The 18,350-nt window shown below is 39.2% G+C and overlaps 1 protein-coding gene across 1 annotated transcript in view; it reads left to right on the top strand.

Moving 5' to 3' along the window:
- Positions 1-18,350, top strand: part of carmil2 (capping protein regulator and myosin 1 linker 2) — a 63,303-nt gene that overhangs the window by 29,663 nt on the left and 15,290 nt on the right. Inside the window, exon 32 of the mRNA XM_082541283.1 lies at positions 13,128-13,231. Within this exon, the coding sequence (XP_082397409.1) occupies positions 13,128-13,231 (104 nt within the window). The remainder of the gene's footprint in view (positions 1-13,127; positions 13,232-18,350) is intronic.

Genomic DNA, 18,350 nt, shown 5'->3' with positions numbered 1-18,350 from the left:
TCTCTCTGTCACTCGGTGTGTGTGTGTGTGTGTGTGTGTGTGTGTGTGTGTGTGTGTGTGTGTGTGTGTGTCTTGGGAATGCTTTCACTAAGTCAATTATTCATGTTTTCACATTAGTGGGGGTCTTTCTCTGTTACTAAGTGCAAAGAAAAGGGGGATTCTCTTCATCTGATGTGACCTTATTTGTATGAATTGTGTCTTCTTTTGTTCCTTTTTTTTTTTAACTTTAAACGAAGCTGCACATGGGCTGTTTTGTAGATATCATTGGAAAATGGTGGGGTTTTTTGTTTTGTTTTTTTTACAATATTATTGGTTTTGTAAAGCTATTTTCACTCATGCATTGCAGCTCTGAACAATGTTAGAGATTATTCCAAGGAGAAAAAAATGCAACTGGTCCAACACGTGTGGATTGGAAATCTCCAGCAATTTAGTGTGCCAGGTCCCAGAGTACAAGTCAGTGTGATAGCTAGTTAAAAGGCTGATTAATTGACAGCTTATTTCAGCAGATGCTGGCAGAACTACTAGTCATTACTGGTATCAGCTTACCAGCTTTAGTAATTCTAAAACTACTTAAGTGGCTTGAACACGATGCGATATTTTCTAATTGAAAAGCAAGAATAAAGAATTTCTGTAGTTATCGTCCATTATGTGGTTACTGGGCACTGTTTTCAATCATGTGGATGCCATGTTTGCCAGTTATTTTGGTAGCTTGGACTCTTGATGTCAATGGAAAATTGTATTTAGTAGTCAGTATAATCTTTTAGTGATATAAGTTTGCATATGGTAGAATACTGCATGTAGTTATTTGTATTAGGAAATATTCAACCATGTATACTTAGAGGCATATAATTAATTGTGTGTGATCTCTAACAGGCTGCAGGCTTGGGGTGCATCCCAGGAATGCACCCCCACGTCTGGGAGCATGAGAGCTCATACCTTGTTTTATTGTTTTACGGCAGGATTAACGTAGCTATGTCTGTTTTAGTTTAAGTGCTTCTTTACATATAGATGAACTGCTGGACTTCCTCACCATGTTATCTAGGGTGGGGGAGACTACCCCCTTTCCTGACCAAGGATGTACCTTTTGTGCTCTCATGACCCTTTGATCAGCAGGACACACACACACACACACACACACACACACACACACACACACACACACACACACACACACACACACACACACCTACTGAAGTATAAATAAAGATTGGGGCAGTTTCTTAGTGCGAGTCTCAGTCTGGAGGCTGCCCTTGCTAGCAAGAAGTTCTGTGTGTTTCTCTTCTCTGAGTCTTTACTGAAGAAGTGTTTTAGAATATTTTCCCTAACACTTGATGAGTCAGTAATTTATAGTAGTTAGTCATTTGCAGGAAAATGATATAGCAAACATCACAAATTCACTGGATCTGTTTTTAATCACTCGAATGTCTTCTAGTTTTTCAAAATGGGATTGCTCTTGTATTATCTTAAGAATAAACAACAGAACTGCATTTTATGCATTTTCAATAATTAATCTGTTATTTATTTAGTACCAATTCACATCACAGAAAATTTAACATAGTACGGTCAAGACAACAGCATTAAACAGAGAAATCCAATGATGCTCTGTGAGGAAGCAGGTGGCAACTCGAGAGAGGGCAGCTACAGAGAGGATGAAGCACAAACTACAGTGTACACATGCATGAGGAGTGGATGATAAAAGAGTAGGGGAGAGATGCGCAGTGCATCTTGGGAGAGCTTTAGGTCTAACTGAGGGGTTACTGGAGGTATCCCTGTTTTTATATCAAAAATTTCCAAACCGAGGTTGTCTGTCTCCCAAACCAAACGGAGGCTTTGGGAAACAAACAGTGGAAAGGAAGGAAAGGAAAGGAAAGGAAAGGAAGGAGGAAATCTGAAGGCCCTATCTCCTTTTCTACTTTTGCAAAGCTAGAAACAACAAGCAAGGCTGCACTCTGAGAGCAAAGTGCTCTATTGGGATAATGTGGTACTATGAGCTCTTTAATGTATGATGGAGCTTGGTCATTAAGAGCTTAGTATGTGAGGAGAAGGATTTTGAATTCTTATTTTTACAGGAAGCTAATGTAGACTGTGACGTGTTCTGTTAGTACTCTCACTGCAGCATTTTGGATGGTCTCTGTTCAGAGACATATAGCGCATCCTAGTTATAAAAATGAAATAATTTAGCCTAAAAACACAAAGTATTTTTAGCATCATTCTGTGACAGAATACTTCTTATTTTGACAATATTGCTGTTGACAGATGGTAGTCCTGGAGGCTGTCCTTTCTGTCCGAGTAAGTGAAAACCCCCCAGAAACTGTATACTTCCCCAGAGCAGTGCTGGATGCCCAGGTGATGCCATATAAAATAAAATATATTCTTATTGTGGCCCCATTTGAGCCATTTTTTTTGTTTTTGTCTTAATTCACACATCAAAAATTAAAGGTCACCAAAATGTTGTGATCAGATAGCTCAAAATGATGTTAAAGCTGAAAGTTTTTAAACTTTTCCCTCCAACCAGGCTGAACCGATTTAATCTGGCACTGTGAAAACAAAACTACAGTAATGCTACAAAGTAAGCCTTGATTTTTCATTTCAATCCAGTCACAATGAGAACAGTTAGGGCAGCAAGTGTGTCAAAAACATTATGTCCAGATCTGAGAGTTTTTTGTTTTGTTGTTGTTCACTGTCCATATAACTCTCCCCATTTCTTTTGTTTATTAGTCAGGTTTTTAAAGTAATTTTTTAATAGTAACATAATTAATCACTAATTTGCCTTCACTCTCCAAAGTAACTTTTACTGACATTGTACTTAAACTGTTTTGTCAGTTGTTTGTTTTGTGTTAGTAGAAGATCTGGTTTTTCCCAGATATTTTACACCTGGATAATGAATCCTGTTGTCTGTATGTTTAGTAATTTATTTCTATTTTTTAAATTTGCACACATTAACACAATAATAAAAAATAAATCAGTTAGCTAGTATTTATTTTGAAAATGTAGCACATGCTATTTAATTAATTCATTCAGATGAATTTCAACTGATTCCAGTGAATTGCCTGAAATTTACAGTCTGAGATTAAATAGAAAAAGACTTTTTGGATAACAAAAAGAGTCTTCTTCCAGCTATATGAAGTGAAAAGCTCTCCTGCTATGTAGTGTACCATATGCCAGTTTGCTAAGAGGTGGCAAAAATGTAGGCTAGTATAAATAACATCTGAAAAGTTAGCAAAAATAAAAAACATAAAAATCTATCTTTCTATCTATATATATGCGTGTATGTGTGTGTGTGTGAAGCTGCATACCTGACGATGTTTAAGATTACCTGAAACATCCTGGTCCAGCCAAGCCTAAAGGTTATAGTTATATCCTATAACTATAACCTTTACCAAACGTTTTAAGCCTAATCTTTAAAGTAGAGAGCGTGTCTGTGTCTTGATTCCCAACCAGGAGCTGGTTCAACAGAATAGGTTCTGATAGCTCCCATTCTTGTTCTGGAAAGTGTAGGAACCACAAGCCTGTATTCTCAGAGTGAAGTGTTAGGAGAAGACTTTTAACTTCCTTCTCCTCACATACCTGCAATATGTTTGTGGACCATAACAACTATAACAGGTGGACCTAACGTTTGAAAAGCAAAGACAAAAAGTGGAAGTGCCCAAAACCTGTGGGAAAATGGTAATTGACTCCCTTATGTTGTAACCACAGTGAACACTTTCTTGATAAGCTTGATGCTCCATTCATTATGACCCAAAACTAGCAGTTAAGTGCATTTTGTAAGTTATTCTATTCTAAGTCAGTCAAAATATTTTGTCTTTCAAAATGGGCTCTTTACAATCTCTATCTCTTTGGAATTGATTTTACCCAGTGACTGTCAGCAAGCTTGAGAAGCCATTTGTTAATCAATTAGGGAACAAGCATTTTTCCCTAGTGACCACAGGTTGCCAGGGAGTCACCAACCAGTCTCTAGGCCTGTGGAACTGAGGCCTAAGGTTTTGTATTTGAGGCGCCTCTCTGCTGCTAACATCATTATCAACATCAGTATATTATGGTATTTTATAGAAAAGAGTAAATATTGCCCAGTACACACTGTTTACTGTAATATCAGTATAATTTTAATGGGAAACGATGTGCTGCTATTCGGTTTGACTGTTTTCTTACAGGAATTTGTTTTCTGTATTCTGTCAGACAGCTTTTCTAGCTCATCTTGAGCCTGTGGGGACAGGCTTAGCTATTTACAGATACAGGACATGCATTTGATATTATATTGTCTTTCTTGCCTTTGACAAATTTTATATTTGTGGCAGCACGTATAGTAAAGTATTTTTATTTTAGGATTATGATTTTGATACACCATCTGCCTCAGAATAATGGACTGATGCTGTTAGTAAAAGAAAAGGTATTTTTGTTGCATAACAAAATCTCTTTGTGCAGCTAGAAGCATCTGTCTTACACAGGTTCTCAATATCATCATGCTCAAGTGATTCAGCATAAAACACTTATTAAACCATGAAGAAGTGACACAGTTCCAAAGTCTATTCAGGAGCCAAAATGAGGTCCTGTGTACTATAACCATTATTGACAGCATTATTGCTGCTTACACCCTAGATCCCCATCATCCATGATGGTCCTAAGGTCAGTCCTTGAAGGCAAATATCTGGGGGTTAAAACCAGGTCCTACCAGTTTTTACTACCAATGTCCTACTAGTTTGTTTGTCTTGGAGACAAATTGCATCAATGCAAGTACTGTCTCCATAACAATGGGAGTTATTAAGTTATTTTTATGAAGATAATTGTTAAGTAAGTATGATAACAGATGGCTAGGACACAAGGCATAGAAGGATCTGGCACATGGAAGACCTCCCACTGTACTGTATATTGGTAGCAGAGAGGTAGAAGCATGTCAGTTGATCCAGAAATGTCACAACACGGCTGTAGGCCGATAGCAAAACTGGACTCAAATGCAGAGAACCACAGCAGAGATGGCAAGAATAGTTTACAGTGTTTATTGAAAAAGCAGAGACTAGTACGTGGCAAAGTGAGACATGGATTAGACAGGAGCGTGGCGTGGGTGGCGTAGTAGCGTGGCCGTGGGTCAATAAGGGAAAACTGGGAATTTACAGGATCAACTGAAGCAAAGCAGGCACATCTGAGAAAAGAGGGGAAGGGGGTTAGGATGATGGTGGAGTGAAGGATGCTTGGAGAAGGTGAGTATTAGTGGTATAGCTTACTTGTAGCCAGGGTGGAGTTTGGCTTTGAGGAAAAGGCGGCGAGAATCCAGGTGAGTAATGGTAAAGGCTGACCTGAGTTCCACTGCATTTGAGATGGTGAGAGATGGCTGGAGGGCAGGCATGTGAGGTTCAGAGAACGTTCCAGAATGGAGAGGTTTTCCAAGAAGAACTGGAGCTGAAGGAAACTGGCATGGAAGGTCCAGGTGAACTGTGGCACAGGAAAACAAGGTAAACAAAAAACAAGAGACAAGAGCATGGAACTTGGAGCAGATTACCAAAGTTGACGAAGTGGCAGTGAAGGAGAGTCTGTGTCTAAATCTAAATCCTCAACCTGAGTACCAGCTCCAGGTGTGTGGGACTACAGGAGAGATGATGGCTCCGTCCAGGGGTGGAGACCAAGGAAACTCAGAAGCCTCATGGAATTTTCCAGCCATTCCCCCAGATCATGACAAGGAAGGTGGCAAAGTGATTTAGGACAAGAGTGGTACCTTTGGAAAATCTGTATTATCATATTATTATTGTCAGGTGCATATTATCCACTGAAATGCACCTATCAAATAAAGCAAGGAGGGAATTTGGAGGTAAAAACGAGCCCACTCAAGAGGTTTGGAATAAACTGTGTATAAAAAAGAGAGAGAGAGAGCTTTTGTGGCAGTGTACCATTATAGTACCGCGCTAGCAGGGAGTACAATGAGACAGGTGGCTTAAAAGAAGTGGCAACAAATGAAAGAAAGGATCATTATTTTTCTCTGGCTGATAAGAAAAAATGGATAGAGATAAATGATACTTTTGCCCAGGAAAACCTTCCTTTGTAATGGCTTTGGAACGCTTATATATTATTCCAGGCATAATTGTAGGCTCGCAATTTCGATTTAGTTTGCAGTTTGGGCATCGTTTGGTGAATACAGCTACCACGTTGACAGCTCAGTCTTTTTTCTACTTGATCTTAAGCATTTTTGAAATTCAGTCCATAAAAGATTTTCCTTTTAATAATGTGTCCATTGTTGAGTGCGGGTGAGAGTTGCTGTGTGAATGTATGTGAGAATAGGTTAATGGGATGTAGTTGGAAACGCACTTTGAGTGTTCAGTAAGATTAGAAGCATGAAATATAAGTACAAGTTTGTTTATTTATGCACAGACTTCTCCATAATCTACATTTCCACACATAGTTATCACTAAGAGATTCCAAGGAACAGTTTTGCTCTAGAGAGTATGGCACGAAAATAGCTTTGCTGTTGTTTACGATGAATGTTGTTATTATGTAGGTGCAGTGTTGGGAAGCATAGGGGCTGTAAGGGCACTCACTTTAAAAGTGCCCTTACTTTAAAGGGCACTTTTAAAGTAAGGGCCCTTATAAACGACCTTGAATGCTGTGTTATCAAGGACATAGTTCTTGTCTGATATTGCTCTTAGTTAACACACAGGTGCTCTTTTTTTTGCTCCTGACTGATAGCTCCATATTCAGTATCCTTAGTCCAGTATAGCCACGATCCCTCTTCTACACAAGTCCAAACCATCTCAGCTGTGCCTTTGTCTCCAAAATGCTCAGCCTGAGCTGTCTTTCTGATGTACTCATTTGTAATCCTGTCTCCTGGTCACTCCCAATGAATACTTAAGCGTCTTCACCTCTGCCACCTCCAGATATGCCTGCTGTGTTTTTGTTAGTGCCACTGTCTTCAAGCAATATATCATAGCATGTGAACATTACCTTTCACTCTTGCTGCTATCTTTCTCTCACAAATCGCCCCTGACACTCGTCTCCGCTCATGCTACCCTGCCTGCACTCTCTTCTTCACTTCTCCTGTCCCCTGTCCATTGCTTGTCCACTTGTTTAAACTCATTCACCTTCACTACCTTCATCACTCCTACTACTTGCATCTTCACGTGGAAAGCTGACCTCCGGTGATAGGATTACAGCTAAAAACTAGCCCAAGGTGTTGCAAAAGTGAAAAAAAACCAATCACTTCTTAGGTCAGATGATCCTAGCTGTTCCTAGTTAACTGTTCCTCATTGCAATAGGAAAGTGGACATTATCTGTTTGAGCCTAACAGCTGTGTAGAGGAAGGGAAGTTAGCAAACTCAGCTTTAAAAACAACAACAGTTTTTATTTCCACTCTTTCTTTATTCTCCCTGTAAATAGGGTCAAGGTCACACCAAATGCCAAAATCAGTAAAAAACCACACATTTTTATAGATGGTCTTCAAACTTCACAACAATACACTTTGGGGGACACGAGGACCCAGGTTGGTTAATCATTTGACTTTCATCTTCATTGTTAATGCCCAAAGTCAAAGTTGTCCTTGAAAAACCATATTGAGTAATATATCATATGAAAGGGCATGGCGAGAGCTGTATTACACACTTTTTATTTTTTCAATGCGACTCCCTATGACATCACAATAATGCCATAAAGTCTGACAAAAATCACACATTCAACTTCACCTACAATTAGGGAGTACACGGCAACGAACAAAGCGAGATCCAGACTGTAGATACACAGAAGTTTATTTAAGGATAATGGACACACCGGGGGAACACAGCTGAACAGAATTATAATTAGAAAAACTGAACATCACACACATGAGACAAGAGACTATCAAAAGAAAACAAGAAGTAACACACACTGAGACTCAGTTTAAGACATGAACTTGAGACTGAGACATGGAGACGTGACAGACTGGGCAGAACAGAGGGATGAACACAGGGACAGGACTACAGAGGTATTAATTAGACCAGACAGGGAACATAGACAGAGACAGAACACAGAGAGACATGACAGATATGGGGATATGACTGGAGACAGAAAGGATAATACAACATGAGGGCACTCACATAATAACATCAAGAAATCTAAATTAGAAATAGAAATAATGAAAACTCAGCGGCGCTGGGAAAAACAGAGCTCAAGATTAACTAATACAGAAAACTAATGAAAATCCCTTATTTTCAAAACAAAGAATGTTTATGTTTAACCTGAATAGCGAAAGACGGCGGTGGGTTTGAAAATGATTTGCCGGGAGTCCGGTGTTCTCACGGGCTCTAGTGTGCCTTGAACCCTAGCTAGCTATCGAGCTGGTGGGTAACAGACGTCTCCGAAAATGTCGGAGCGCTTTTAAAAATATGTGGTGTCTTGATAAGCTGAGCAGATATTTGAAGTTTACACAGCTACATTCTTGCCTGAAAATATGTTAAACGTTTATTTTGTGACCCATAAAGAATAATAAGAGTAATATTAAAGCTAACTAGCTGCTGCCATTGTTGGAAACGGAGCAGGGCCGTGCTATGAATTCTGGGATAGGTTGGGCCACGAAGTATACACCCGACCCATCCTTCAAATCTGGGGAAATGAAGGGCGCATTTGTCGGAATCTTCGAATTTGGACAGTCTTCGTCGTGTCGCTGTAACGTAATTGGCCTACAAATGCGATCACAGGACGATGCGGTTCCTGAATTTGGACACAGCTACGATACCGGACACAGCTTCTTCTTCTTCGGGGTTTAACGGCAGCTGGCATCCTTGTACATGCAGTGCTGCCATCTTCTGTTTCAGTCCGTTATTACACTCTTAAATCCTACTAATCCTGCATCTTTTGGGATCTTACAAAGCTTCAAACGACATGTCGACTATTAAATTAGTTTTCAACGATTTTGATAGTCGACGTAATCGTGACTAGTCGACTAATCGTGGCAGCCCTAGTAGGTACTAATGGAAAAGGGGCTTAAAGCGCCCTCTGCTTCCAGATTTCATTGGAACAGGACTGTTGGAGACCCTTACCAAAGTCCCTGATGAAACAACGATTAAAATTTGCAATTTCCAGGAATCTTTGCAACCATTTTTTTGGGGGATGAGAATGTCTTCCATTCATCTCTCTCTTTGAAGTGGACCACTATGTGCTATGGAGATCCAGCCTGTAAAGATGGTGGCTCTTGTTGCAGCTCAAAAGCAGAAGAAAAAAATGTCAAAGGGTAGCTGCTTTATGGTTATCTGATTCAAATCTCTGAAATCTGTATAGTGACGGAGGGTCTCGGCCTTGTTCTCCACAAAGAAGAGTCCAGCTTCAAGGGAAAGACAATAGATGGATTATTCCTGCTGCCAAGGAGTCATAAATGTAATTCTCCATTTCCTTTCATTCGGCCTTTGAGAGGCTGTAGACGCGACTAGTAGGTAAAGTTAAGTGCTAGGTCATTTTAGAAGACCTACCCAAGGTAAATGGATGGAACAGTGAATAGGTCAAGAGTCTGAAACTTGACCCTAGGAGACACTTCACCTGTGGGAGAAGGAGATTGTAGACACATGTCATGGGAGTGGAGACTTGATTACTTTTTGAGATGCCCAGTGAATTAGGAGATTGTGTTTTAGCCAAGAACCAACAGAGTCTCAAAAGCATCAAAAATATCCAAACATACATACTCCATGTGATTGCTGGAGAGGATTAGGCATACAGGAATCCACAGTCTAGGGGGAGATTGATCAGCTGTCACCTCAGCCACCAGGTTATTGTGTCTCATTCAGTCACTTCCAGGAAGCCACTTCTGGCAGGGAATTTGATAGTATTTATTAGGGCTGCACGATTTTGCATAAAATGAGAATCACGATTTTTTGGCTTAGAATTGAGATCACGATTCTCTCACGATTTTCTTTTCCAGTATAAATATTTATTGCACTTATTAACTGCACATCAACTTCGTAACAGTTGAGACTGAACATAAAAACAATGAATAAACATAAAAACAACAAATGTCTCAGTTTTGTTGTTGCCGCAAAATGTTGTACTGCTTGAAATTCCGTCTCCACCGTTGCTCGACACTGCGTGCATAGAGCAGGTAGTGCAACAATAGAAAAATAGTTGTGGGACGGCACTGTGTAGCGTGTGTCTAGGGTGTTGATCATTTTCCTAAATGAAGCGCTGTATAAGGTTCCCGTTATTGATGTTTGGGTGGTTGACAGGGACGGATTTTCTCCTGTCACTTTCTCGTCATCCCTGACGTGCTCTCCGTTGTTTTTTCCCTGCTAATTTTAGCATCACACGGCACAGCTTCTGTATCACGTGGTATAAGGCTCCGCCCTTGTCATTTGTTGAGCAGGAAGAGTGAGCGCTTGTTTTCATGCAGATTACGTCCCGGATCAAAATGCGGTACAATCGTCGTCGTCTTTTTTTTTATTTTTTATTTTTATTTTTTTTTAATCGTTGTCATTTGGAAATGAGATCGCACATAAGTATGAATCGAGATCGCGATTTTCTAACGATTAATCGTGCAGCCCTAGTATTTATCCAACTCACTGGATTTTAGCTGTTGGGATAGATTTCTCAAGCTGTTTTGTGGGAGGAGGTGGAGGCATGCAAAGCTGGAGGGGAGGGGGCAAAGACAAATGAGCAGAAACTGGTTTACCATTACATGTCCATGTTCTTTTTGGGTGAGGGTGTGCCACCCCACGTCCTCCCTCTGGACACACCCCAGCACTACATTAAGCTACTATTAGCCAAAATGCTACTTTTCAGCTTTGTTGTTAGGCAGTGAATTATGCTTCGATTGTAACAGTGTAGCTTATAGGTCTAAAAAATTTTCATTGAAATCCAGCTGCTTTTCTGTTGTACTCGTGCAGCACAACTAACGGGAGTGTATTTTTTATAAGGTAATCCTTTGTTATGTGCTGCCACATGTACAATGTACAGAAAGAACAATGTTAAATTAAATTTTCAACATGGAAGGGATTAGAAAAATACTTTGTTTTAACACTGCTGCAATCCTACTATTGTAAGTATTTTTTTGTGCAGAGTGGGCTTGACCTAGTTAGAATTTGAGCTGTCCTGAAGTGCAGCTTGTTATTGCACAGTTCACAGCAAATGTATGAACAGTCTATTTCAAAACTCAACAGAATAGCTGAAATGTGTGGAGTGAATAGTCATGTTAGATTACAATAGGAATGCACAGTGATTCCATAGTTGTATTTTAATCAAGACTACATGAACTGTAATAAAGTTAGAATATATGGGAAATTAAAAGAATGCATTTCAAGACTGTTGAATAGGATGAGGAACTTACAGCAGTGTGCTAATTAACTGAATGTTTCTTTAAGACACAGTACTTTCATTTCATACAACATGGTAGGATTTCCCTTTATAATCCTTATAATTACAGTAACAATATCAAAGTAGGAGGAACAGAAGCTCTTTGCAAAATTATACTCTTTTACTTTGAATGACCAGGTAAGAAATTAATGCAGAGTTAAAAGGTGAATAAAAAGAGAAAGAAGGGACTAGGACATGATACGAATTCAGGGACCTACACACAGGAAAAGAAAAGTAGCAATATGGGACCTATAATTGACATGGAATGGCAATGAAATTTAGTGACTAATAGCAATGACAAAGGAGTTCGGTTGATATGGAGTTTAATTTAACTCAATTTTGAGGCGATGTTTTGATACGACTTCTATCAGAGAGAAGAAAACCTTTGATTGAATATGACAGTGTGGTAAATACAGTACATGGTCACCTACATGACAATGCACAATGAACAAATCTCTTACATGTGGCTCACAATGAACAGCATTTCTCAGTCTGGCTTCATCATACTCCAGATAAATTCACTTCACCCTTTAGCTAGACTTTGAAACAAACAGGTGATGATCTGATTGGTTTATGGGAAAACTGAAGATTTTAAAAAATAATTTAAAGAGCAGAATAACCCTTGATTGTCAAACTGCATGTACAGTGAAATTGTGGAAATTGGGCAGTGTTTCCAGAAGCGCGACAATACCGGGTTGATGCATGGAGCGAACGGAAGAAGTGTTTAATACGCTGCCCTCGAACTGGCGCCTATCAGATATTACAGTGATAAGAACACTTGATCTTAGCCAAAAGGCTGACAACTGATAAAAGCTGCAAAAGTATACAAAAAGAGATACATTCAATGTTCATTGTTTCCAGTGTTTGTTTTTTTGGGGTTCTTTTTGTCATTTAATTCAAAATGTAAGCTTTTATATAGTCTATAGTAATTCCACAGAAAGTCAGCACCGTTGACAGATGGCAAGCCCTGCTGGAAGTCAGTATGTCCATAAAGCTTGTCAGCAGATGGGAGCATGAAGTGGTCTAAATATCCTGGTAGATAGTTGTGTTGATTTTGGATATAAAAACAGTATTGACCGACCACCACCAACACCAGCAGACAACATTACACTGAACTTAAAACCTCTTGGATTCGGTGCCTCTCCACTCTTATTCCACACTCTAGCAGCATGATTTCTAAGTCAAGCCCAGGTAAAGATGCTTCTCATGTTGCCTGTGGTTCAGGAGCGGCCTGATACTTGGATTGTAACAGTTGTAACAACTTTCCTAAAGACATCTGTGCATAGATGCTCTTGATGCTCTGACAGCAGCCTTAGTCCACTACTTGTGAAGCTCTCCCACACACACTCACATCAATACTAATGTTCAATTTAGAATCACGACCCAGTGACCCACAGTCCAGTGATACGCAGGCCTGTCCTGCATGTCACTGGACTGTAAGAGAAACTTAGAACGTGAAGGTTTGAACGAAGAGGCAACTATGCTAAGCCCGCTCGCTGTCCGCTCCACCCCAGGCTCTGTGTGTCTGCATTTAGTGGTCAGATGGAGGCAGTGTACAGATTATGTGCAACAACCAGTCTGTGGAAAGTCCACATGAAAGATACGGCTTGACATTCCTAGTATTTGTTAGCTTACTTCATTTCTAACAGAAAATGTGTTTGTTTGTTTTTTAGCCAACACATTATCGGTGTGCCCCTAGGTGGCAACAAAAATGATCCTTTTTTTTACAAGGCTTCAAATCCCTGGTGTCTGTCTGACAGTGAGGAGAATGAAAATGCAAGCACAGCTACACACAATGCATGGTTTGCATACTGTACATTATATTGTATTGCTTACAGGAGGCGGTGTCAAAGGTGGAGAATGAAGCTAGTGAGGAGATGGGCAGAGTGGATGAAGGAGTGGAGGAGTTCTTCACCAAAAAAATCATCCCTGACTATGCACTGTGAGTTGACCTAACACACACACACACACACACACACACACACACACACACACACACATGCACAAGGAATGCATTACTCTTCACCAATTATTAACTTGAATTTAAAATTGAACTACTTAATTTTCAGCAGTATATCGCAGTATATCGTATACTGTCAAGTAGTTGAAATTTACTATTGCTGAAAAATTAATATAGTTAATTTGGCTATTACCAAAATGCAGTGCTCAACTGGAGTTATGATGATGATGATCAGGATAAATGAGTAGAGATCAAAGAAAGTCAACCAGATGAAATACACAATTATGCTACAAGATTTTTAAGAAAAAATGTAGTTATTCCTCGAGCCAAAACTAATTTTTTGAAACTCTCTGTTTCAAATTTAGATCATCTTTTAAGTGTAACAAACTGCTTTATGCAATTAGAGAACTAGCTACTATTCATAATAAAAAAATTAAAAGTCCATTTACACAGTTTTGAATTATTGTAAATATTGTAAGAGGGCAATGCTGTGACCTGTTTTTGATTCGTCTGTATTGTGCCTCAATGTTATTGATATTTGCATGCTGATATTTTTACAATTGTAAAACCTTACTGTGGATGTAAGAGCCAAATCATGTGGACATCTTTACATCTGCTTTATTGTGTAATGTTTTATTAGATTATACTTGATGACTTGGACCCCAGGAAGACTAGCAACCACTACTGTGGAAGCCTATGGGCTTCCTTATATATAATTAAATACACAAATAAATACATTGACCTGAGTCAGATACAAACATACAACCATGCATATACACACACAACATTTCACACACACAATATTTGTACATGAATACCAGACACCACATGTGATGACTGAGGTGTACACACAGTTTTCTCGAGCTGAATGAAAGGATAAGGAGGAGATTAAATAAAGGTTATTATGACAACCTGAGGTTATTAGATTTATGACAGTTTTCCTTATTGTGTTGTTTTTTCAGTCAGCAAATTTCAACAAGAAAATTAGTATTAAACAGACTGTAAACTGAATTTCAAAAATGTAAATTCTCCAAATCTTTAAATTCTCTATATTGACATTCTAGGTAATATATTCCTAAGTCATATAGCTGGCTTACAGGTACAGATGATCAGTGACCCTATAAATGTTATAAGCTGCACCCTAACAGCTCTTTAGTCTGCATGAAGTGCTGCTCCTTGAGCTTGGACTAATGCTGCCAACGTTGTTTTTTTTCCCTATTACTCACACTAGGCACCCACTGCACACAGTATTGTCATAACATCACAAAGTTAAATGTTTTTAAAGCTGTTTTCAGGACTATACCTTCCATGATCCCCTCCACTTCACAATATCATCAAACGATGTCTTTTGCAATTGTTTTGATTAGATCATTGGTATTTAAATTCTAGAAACACTAAGTGTGAGGACAACCTGTCAGAAAAGAGAAAAGAGGAAAAAACTCCCTTTGAATCCCAAGACAGGGAACTATGGCTGTTTATTTTTCATCCGTTGATAATCTCAAACCTGACTCAGTAGAGATTTTGTTCTACTACAGAGATGACATATAATTACAATGTTGTAACACAGAAAATATTCATCTGACTCCCATACGAACACTATGGGCAGTAATGACGAAGTCATAGTGTAAGCACACGTGATTAGAATACAATGACAGGCATCTCTCCCTTGGACCATTTTGATCCCTAGTCGAGCACATTTCATCCAACATCCATACTTTTGATGACATTGTCTTAACCCAGTCATGAGGATTGTATCAGATCTTATTCAGATATATTTTTGTGAAATGAAACTCGTGTAACTGGCAGGTGCAAAGAGAAATATGTGACCTAACAAATAGAGCAGGGCGATATGGCCAAAAATATTTATCACGATATATATTTGAAAATTTGCGATAACGATATAACCGACGATATAATTGATGCGAGACAAAATACAACTCCACAACATTACTAGCGCAAAAAGACAACCTTCCATTTATTTTCACTTAAACAAGAAGCTGGTTTTTATGTACATTAAAGCTTTATAAAAATGTAACAGTGCAAATGCAAATTCCTTGCTGAAAGTTTAACCAAAAGGCATTTCCAGTAGAAATGGGCTGACATATCCTGAGCATAACCATGTATAATATCCACTGAAGTTAAAAAGAGGTGCTTTGCAACATTAAACTGCAGTGTGCAGTACGCATTTTTCGGACCATAAGGTGCACGGGATTATAAGGCACATTAAGCGAAACAAAGCAGTCAGATAAATCAAACTTTATTAAACTCATTCTTCTTGCTTCCTCCACTTCTGTACCATTGATTCATTAATGTTGAATTCTCTGGCAGCTGCTCTATTCCCATGTTGTTGCAGTATATTAATGACTAACCTCGTATTGTGGATGGATTATCTCAGTTGTTCTCCTGACTGAAGTTTGGTCCGTTTACAGCATCCTGCCATGCGATTGCATTTGTCTCTAACCATGAGGAACCTTCACGTTAACTTTTATAAGTGGAAAAGTGTTAGTGTTTGTCCTCCAGCTTCACTGTTTATGTTATGCTAACATAGCTGTGTCGCTAGCGATCACGTAGCACATCATTATATACCAGCTAGCCCAACTTCAGTAACCCTACAAACGTCACTGCTGTTTAGTTTCCTCTCTTCATTTATGTTGGAAGTGATAGCAGAGCTGTACGTTTGAATTTTTTCAGAAATCTCTCAGTCAGAACATGCTATATCATGCTTAGGTAACTAGCGAAACTAGCGAGCTAACTTCCGCTAGCTTCCTGCTAACTTCTAACTCCGTTAAATGTAATAACTTTTGTTTTCATGGATGCCTGGAAGTTAAACTTTATAGTTACACCTGGTAAAGCAGCAATGCTGATCGTTTTATTAAAGATGAAAGAATTTAGACAGTTTTTAACTCTAAGTGATGCTGCAGTGTTGTTTGACCTGAAGCATACGGAGTTTAGGACCCAGATTACTCCCAGATTTAAGAGCATCTTAGTCCGACAAATATGACAATAACAACGGCCGCTTGCATGTTCTGCAAAAAATGTGCTTTGTTGTGTATCTGACAGACAAACACCAAACCAGTTCCACATCACGGAAGTTGCACCGTTTTTACAAACCAATTCTGGTTCATCTGTTTCACTCAACAATCGGCCATGTGCGTATGAAAACAAAGGCACCGCGCATGCGCGTTTTACTCCCATTCTATCGCGATATTTCATTTTCCTATCGTTGCCTAACATTATACCGGTATTACCGTGAACGGTATAATATGGCCCAGCCCTACTAACAAAGTAAAACAGGAAGTAACTTTCTAAACATATTCTCAGAAACTTGACACAAAGGAACACTAAGAAGGCAAGGAAAACAAATCAGTTCAGTTCACTTTGATTCCTAAAGCACCAAATCCTAATAACAGTGGCCTCAAGGCGCTTTGTATTGTAAAGTAAAGACCCTAGAATAATAAAGAGAAACCCCAGCAATCGGACGACCCCCTAAGAGCAAGTACTTGCGGGAAGGAAAAACTCTCTCTCAACAGGAAGGAACCTCCAGCAGACCCAGGCTCAGGGAGGGCAACCATCCGGCATTATCAGATAAGGTTAGGTTTAAGGGTATGCTTGGCTCAAAAGCTCAAAAGATGGTTTTCAGGGAATATTGTTAAATGTTCTGTTTCAATACCATATGTCAGAACAAGATCTAGACTGTGATTAAAGTGGTGGGTGGGTTTATTTTACATTTTGAGAGAATCAAATTAAGTCTAATAATAGATTAAATGTTGTGTTGAGGCTGTCATTTTTACATCTACATGGTATTAAAATCCCCCACAATAATTATTTTATAGATGAGCACTAAATGAAATAAAAAGTCTAAGAGATCAGATAGACCCACTGACTCTGAGTAAGGACCAGGTGGACGATAGTTAACAGCAAATAAGTTTTCCAGTTTTAGGTTATCCAGCTAGGGTTGATAAGGCAAAGCGTCGGTCTTTTAAATGAAATAAAACTTTCTGGGTCTTTTGTTGGTTAATAAGATGGAGTGAAGGAAACTCTGTTATATTCAGAGAGTTTCTCACCGCCCCCTCGGCCTGTGCTTCGAGGTTTCTGATGGTTAGAATGACCCGGGGGTGTGGATTCATTTAAATTAACATAATCATCCTGCTTTAACCAGGTTTCTGTAAGGCAGAGTAAATCGGTGTGTTGATCCATTATTTATTCAAAACAGAGACATAATGTTTAATAATCCACATTTCACTGTTTTACTTTTTGGTGCAGTTGTTGATAATATTGTTCTTCCTTTGTGATATTTTAATGTTTTTTGCTAATTTTTGGTTTGTTTTTGGTGGTCTGGGAGCAGACACAGTCTCTAAGGAGATGGAGTTTTGGAAAGAAAACAACACAATCAACTCAGATCATGACATCCGGGGCTTTCAACTGTATTTCACTGTCTTTCTTTTTTAATATAACTGGTGTGGGGCAATGGCATGACAGGTTATGTAAAGGGCGAGTCCCCCATCCGTATACAGGGATGGTGGCGCTCTTTCTTCAGCCATCCACTGACTGCTGGTCAATAACCTTTAAATTCTTCATACCAGATTCTTTTTTTAGTGTTAGTGTTTTTAATTACTGTTCACAGACAGCTGACATTTCTTTCAGCGTCCATTTGCTGAAGTGGTTGTAATGAGGCTGTGTTCTTCACAGCTGTTAAATGTGATGTCATGACTACAGGTTTGTGCTTTGGTAATATACGGACTATTCAAGGTGCCCAGGTATATTTAATCATAGCCATATGGTGCTACACTTTATCTACCCACAGACAATTTAGATTTACTGGTTAGTGCCACACAGAAAAGCTCCAGAGATCAGGAGATTCAGACAAGGGACCTTCTTGCTGAAACAATGGTGCTTACCACTGCACCAGTGTGGATCAGTTGGGCCCCAGGTTAACACCGACTGCCTCTAATGCTGTTGGCCAACAGGGTGTCAGTGGAAACTTTGCTAATGTTGGCTATAACGAAGAGGAGAGGAGGCAGCGAGAAAGTGTGGAGATGAGAATATGGACTAAATGTTGGACAGCAACTCATCCACACTTAATTGAGTGAAATAAAACTGG

Source organism: Aulonocara stuartgranti (assembly GCF_965226115.1).
Source record: "Aulonocara stuartgranti genome assembly, chromosome: 7".
Taxonomy (NCBI): Eukaryota; Metazoa; Chordata; class Actinopteri; order Cichliformes; family Cichlidae; genus Aulonocara; species Aulonocara stuartgranti.
The sequence above is the reverse complement of the archived record's forward strand: the minus strand, read 5'-3'. Positions and strand labels throughout refer to the sequence as shown.